Here is a 6000-nt window from a genome sequence, read left to right as displayed (position 1 = left end):
GGGGGCTCCACAGGGGCCGGGCGCGCCATATCGGCGGCGGCGGCGGCACCGACGGCACCGGTGGCGGGACCGGCGGGGGCAGGGCCTGGAGGGGCGAGCAGCCAATGGGAAGGCCAGCGCGGGGGGGTGTACAGCTCACGGGGGGCGTAGGCGGTGAGACGGCGACAGGTATAGCAGAGAGCCAATGGGGAGCCGCGCACGGATGACGTACAGTGACTCAAGTGCAGAAGCAGCACGCAGCCAATGAGGATGCCCGAGAGTGGGCGGTGCAGGAGGCGAGATGATCGGTGAATCAATGGGAGGGGGGCTAAATGGGGCTGGTGTGGGGCCCGGGCCAAAAAGAGCAAAAATAGGACAGCTAATCGGGGAGTGGGAGTGGGAGCGGCATGTAGTCAACGGGTAAGATGGAATGACAACAGGCAATAAGGACAGTGGGGAGCGGAGAGGCCCGAAAAGAAGGAAATCCCTTGGTTGCGTAGGCGATGGGACACGAAGATAGAAACTGTAAATAGCCAATAGGGAGCTGCACGCCGGTTGCGTAAAGGAGATGACGCTAAGATAATAGCTACAGCGAGCCAATGAGGAGTCTTATGAGCTTGCACTATGCCTTCAGGAGGCGATGCCGGAGCTGAACTAGCTAATACAAAGGCTAGAAAGAGACCAAGGGGTGGTGTTAGAGCAGCTTCGGAGGCGGGACTGGAGGGGCAGGCCCAATGGGAGTGGACCATGGAGGCGGGAGCCAGGAAGAGAGAGAGATGGCAGATAGCCAATGAGAGAGTAGAATGAAGACAGTTGCGTCCTCAAAGGGCAGTGCTAGCACGAAATAAACCAATGCCAAGGCCAGAAAGTGCAGCGGGATGCGAGGGCTCGGAGGCGGAACGAGAAAGAGCACAGCCAACCGGAATGTTGTAGGTTGTGTGAAGGAGGGAATGAACAGCCAATAATAAGGAGACCAAAGGAGGGGGTGGTGTGTAGACAGTCTGGGCTGTAGGGTGCTTGGGACGCACAGCCGGTAGATTGCACGCAGCCATTAGGGAGAGTATTCCTTTTATGGATGGAATTACGTTCTCCTTAAACTTCCGTGACTTCTCATTGCCCCGGAGCTATGAATGCCCTAGACAGCTCCCAAGTGTGAGCTCTAAGAAAGTAAAACGGACTCAGCTGTCAAAGTTACTCGGTCTTCCCTGCACACCTTGGAACCTTTGCTTGAGCAGTGCCACTAGCCAAGAATGTCCTTGATTGTCATCCTTAGCATTCTCCAGGACTTGGCACCATTGTTGAATGAATGGCCAAATGATAAAGTTGACTTTTTCTGGAAAATGCGCTTTTTCTAACTTGAGCTCAGCAAAACACTAAGCCTGACTGTATGCCACCAGGAGTTGGTTGGACATGTTGGCAGACACCAACTAACGTAATCACAAACCAAAGTCCCGTCTTTCTCGTCCTGCTCGCACTCCATACCCCAAGGTGGCCTCCCTTCCCTCTTTCTGTCCCCCATCTCTGTTACTGCTATGCCGTCTCCCACGAGCACTGCTCCTTCTGCTTCCTCATCCTTTATCTCTCTCTTTAAGGTCCTACCTCCCATGGGAACTGAAATGTAGCTTTTGCCCACTGAACATGGCCGTTCATACATTTCCCCTCCATCCTGGGAGGGTTTTCTGAACACCTACTGTATGCAAGGTTCTGACTCACAGCATCCCTAGGAAGAAGGAGGTCCCCCCCGCCAGCCACTTCCCCCTTCTCAGGTCTCAGTGTTCAGGGTGGGGTCATGGCTCAGGAAGGAATATGTTCAGTTGCAAGTAACGGAAAAAAAATCACAAAAGAATAGGGGCTTACACAAGATAGAATTTTTTTTTCTGACTTCTTGTTAGGGTTTTATCTATGTCCTGGTCTGGACCCAGGACTCTCCTCCTTCAACAAATTCTGTCAGTCCTCCATTCAAAATATTTCCCAAATTCACCCTCTCCTTACCCTACCCTCTCTACTGCCAGTACCATCATCAGTCACTGGACTACCACAGTAGCCTCTTCATCTCTGGTGCCTCTGCTTCCACCTTCACTCCTACAGTTTGTTCTACACTCAGCAGTCATAGAGATCCTGTTAAATCCTAAAGCAGCTCATGTCTCTCCTGTACTCATAACCCTCCTGTGGCCTCCTTCTTACTCAGAGTAAAAGCCAAAGCCCTTACCATGAGCTACAAGGTCATGCATGGTCTAACCCCCAAGTCCCCTCTCTGACCTTGCCTTCTACCCCTCTTCCTTTCCCCTCACACCACTCTAACCACACTGACCACCTTCCTAGACATGGAGCAAATCACACACTCCCACCTCAGGGCCTTTGAGCTGGCTGTTTGCACTGGAGTCGCTCAGATGTCTGCATGGCTCCATTCCTCACCTCCTTCAAGTCTTTGTCAAAGGCCTCCCCTTCTCTGTGGACTTCCATGGATGTGTCTGAGTAACCCTGTGTACTCTCCCCCAGAAGTCTTCCATACAAGGGGCACCTGGATGGCTCAGTCAGTTGAGCGTCCAACTCTTGATTTCAGCTCAGGTCACGATCCCAGGGTTGTGGAATTGAGCTCCATGTTGGGCTGTGCATTGAGTGTGGAGCCTGCTTAAGATCCTCTCTCTTTCTCTCCCTGTGCCCCTCTCCCCTACTTGCTTGCTTGCTCTCTCTAAAAAAATTAAAAAAAAAGAAGTCTTCCACCCAAGAGGATGTAGACCAATAAAGAGAGGAGGTGGTGACCTCTGCCTGCCCCTCTCTGCTCAGCTGACCCCCCAGCCGTCACTCTGCAAGGATCCTGGCTCTCAGCAGCAATAGAATCACCCCACCCACACAACAGGCCCCACTCAAGTAGCCCCCTGGAACTCTGGGCCACCACCCTCACTCAGCTATCCCCTACTTCTCTGGCCACTCCGCTCATGGAACGAGTGACAATAAGGGAGAGATGGCCTAGGGAGGGTATAAGGAGGATGCGACCTACACCTCTGACCCTGCAAAAGAAAACCAGCCCCCTCTCTCAAGAGGCGACGGGTCCTGGGGCAAGGAATGAGGCCTTGGCCTCTAGAACTGAACTCGTTTATAGTTATACAGGGAGGATAAAGAATGTTGAGACCCAAGTCCATGAGGAACAAGGGGTCATTAGCCTTGGGAACATCCCTAAAGTCAGCTCCCCAGGACTCCTTGATGAACAAGCTCTTCACACCCTCTTGCTCCCAATCACATGCCACACCTGTTAAGCCCCTGCTGTACATGAAGTCCCTGTAGGCTTCCAACCTGAGGACCTCATTCCACTTTAGTGCCTCCCCTTGCTGCCCTGGGCACACAGGACATCTTTGGGCCTCAGATGTGTCCCACCAACTCAGAAGCTTCAACCAGTGAAAGTCTTGTTTTGAACTAATGGTAGGGAGGGTTGGTTTTTTTTTTTTAATTGTTGTTGGCTGATTTTTTTTAGGTCTTTTTTTTTCTATTCACCTTTTTTTTTCTTTCTTATCTTCACAAAGCCAGGCCATCAGGCCCCCTCTGGGCTTTTCCAGAAAGGTGAGTCTGAGTTAAGGAAAGAGGCTCTCCTTTTTTTTCAGGACTTGGGAGGTGGAGAGAGGGGAGAAAAAAGGGTGAAGCGGCGAAGGAGTGGGTCTTGGCCACTGGGTTTGTATCATGTGAATAAAAAGCGGTTTCTGATTTCTCTTCCCCAGGCCCAAAGCCAGTCTTGCAGAGGAGTTGGAGTAGACGTTGGATGACAGCCCTGGGCCATGCAGGGCGCTGAGGAACTGGAGGCTGGGAGCTTCAGCCACAACCTATCAGGAGAACCCCCTGGAGCCTGGTCTCCCCTGTTGACCATTGGTTAAAGGGGGTCACTGCTGAAGTAAGGAAATGCAGCCACCAATTCTTGGACAACTGTAAAACCTCACAAGCTTCAAGCCCCCAGAAGAATCTCCAAATCTCAAAACTTCTCTGTCACTGTAGCCTAGAATTTAAAACCCAAGACTGTTGGGCTCAAGGAAACCTGGGGGTTGTTAAGCCCGGCACCAAAGAAGGCAGAGCCCCCGACTTGCCAACTCTGTCATCTTGGGCAAGTTGCTCAAGAACTCAGCCCCTCTGTTTTCCCCATCTGTAAGAAGGCCATGATAACAAGACGGATCACAACGGGCTGCGGTGAGGACTGAATGTGATCATTTGTGAGAATCAGTCAGTACTATGACTGGCATCTGGAAAACTGGAGATCAGTGTCAGCTATGGGGATGATGGCGGAAATCTGGAATCTTAAAACCTTAGAAGCTGGGATTTGTCAAAGTAGAAAATCGCAGAGGCTGAGGGCCTCAGAAGCATCAGAGCATGGTATCCCTGACAACAAGGTGGTTGGGGTCCCAGGGAGTCTCTGGCCTTTCTGAGGATGGATGCACTAACACCAAGGGACTTGTCAGGACCTTCCCTGTGGGATACTCTCCAGGTCAGAGCTCTCAGGCCCTACGACGTGGTGAGGCAAGACTTTTCTCCCTTTCCTTGCTCACTGATGCTAAGTGGATTCTGGGAGCCAGTGATTCTCAGACTTTTAGATTCTGTGAATTGTCAGGGAGGGGGTAGAGAGGGACTCCCTGCATTTTTCTCCATGAAATAACTTCCATGCCCTGCACCCTCTGTGGGAAAATGGGATGCAGAGCTCCCCCTCCCTGGGCAGTAAGAGCAGTGATGACCAATTCTCCCTAAGGGGAAACTGAGGCATAGAGCAAGGTAAAGCCTCTGGAAACCCAGCCCTATTCAGCTTCTTTCCCTGGTGTTTCCCGTCCCAGCACACACAGAGAGTGATGTCTCTGTGCTTGGGACGCCTCTGTGATTTATTTGAGTTTTTTTCCCCCTTGTTTTTTTTTTCTAACTCTACACACTTTTGTTTAAAAAACTGTGGTTTCTCATGAGCCCTGTTATCTCATTGATACCTCTCACCTCTGTGGTGAGGGGAAGAAATCATATTTTCAGATGACTCGTAAAGGGCAAAGAAAAAACCCAAAATTTCAAAATTTCCGTTTAAGTCTCATAATCAAGAAGAAGAGAAACAGAGCGAGTGAGAGAGAGAGAGAGCAAGAGAAAAAACTATGAGAACCCCCCCACCCCGTGATTATCAGCATACACACTCATCGAAAAAAAAATTGGATTATTAGAAGAGAGAGGTCTGTGGCTTCCACACCGTGGTTTTTCTTCTCGGTATAAAAGCAAAGTTGTTTTTGATATGTGACAGTTTCCCACAAGCCTGGCTGATCCTTTTCTGTGAGTCCACTTCACCAAGGTGAGTGTCCCTGCTCTCTCCCATCAGATGTGGGCCCAGTGGAGGAGATGGCAGAGAGGTAGACACGGGGGAGGGGGCGGGCAGGGGCCCTCTGGTATCATCAAGACACACACAACTACTGCGCTTCCAGTCAGGTAAGATATTTTTTACAATAATAATAGTAATAATAAATGCCAGGAGACTGGTAGGTAAAGTACTTAATACTTGGGTGGGTAGAGGCAAAGATAAATAAATTGATTGATATGTAGATGGGAAGGATTTTTTAAATATGCCAACTGCCCATATTTATGAATTTCTGAGCCTTGAACAACCTGAAACACTGCCCAGGTATAACTGGAAATTTCAGCTACACCTCTCCCTCCTCTTCGTCTCTTCTCTTGATAGCTCCGATCCCTCTCTACTCACCCTGTCTCCCTTTTTCCATGTTGCTCTGCCTCTCTCTTTCTCTGTTTCCTGAGCACTCAGACTCTTCACCGTGCTTTCTCTGGCTCTGCCCAGCTTCCCTGTCTCTGTCTCCTCTATCTTCACCACAGTCCATCTATCTCCCACTGTCTCTCCTGCTCTCTTGTCTAGCCTCCCCCGACCTGCCTTCCCACCCACCATCCAGCACAGAGCTTTGGACACTTGGTGCTTAATAATAGTATATTCAGTAATGTTGATGAAGACATTTACATTTTATAAGAGTGAGCATCAGTTTTTGTTTGCCCCAAACGAGGGTTGTA

General features: G+C 50.3%; 2 protein-coding genes across 5 annotated transcripts in view; one reads left to right on the top strand and one right to left on the bottom strand.

Moving 5' to 3' along the window:
• Positions 1-6000, bottom strand: part of PPP1R3F (protein phosphatase 1 regulatory subunit 3F) — a 27594-nt gene that overhangs the window by 16655 nt on the left and 4939 nt on the right. The window contains exon 3 of the mRNA XM_029929649.1: positions 140-317. Coding sequence (XP_029785509.1) covers positions 140-317 — 178 coding nt within the window. The remainder of the gene's footprint in view (positions 1-139; positions 318-6000) is intronic.
• The window catches only part of FOXP3 (forkhead box P3), a 16290-nt gene continuing 13639 nt past the window's right edge, over positions 3350-6000 (top strand). For 2 of the 4 annotated variants that reach the window (XM_029929822.1, XM_029929819.1), the window contains exon 1: positions 4917-5278. The gene's annotated coding sequence lies outside the window, so the exon portion shown is untranslated. Of the gene's footprint in view, positions 3400-3500; positions 3538-3692; positions 4448-4916; positions 5279-5377; positions 5413-6000 lie in introns of those variants that run through there. The other 2 variants (XM_029929820.1, XM_029929821.1) reach the window with 2 other exon arrangements.

Source organism: Suricata suricatta, chromosome X, assembly GCF_006229205.1.
Source record: "Suricata suricatta isolate VVHF042 chromosome X, meerkat_22Aug2017_6uvM2_HiC, whole genome shotgun sequence".
Classification (NCBI taxonomy): Eukaryota; Metazoa; Chordata; class Mammalia; order Carnivora; family Herpestidae; genus Suricata; species Suricata suricatta.
The sequence above is the reverse complement of the archived record's forward strand: the minus strand, read 5'-3'. Positions and strand labels throughout refer to the sequence as shown.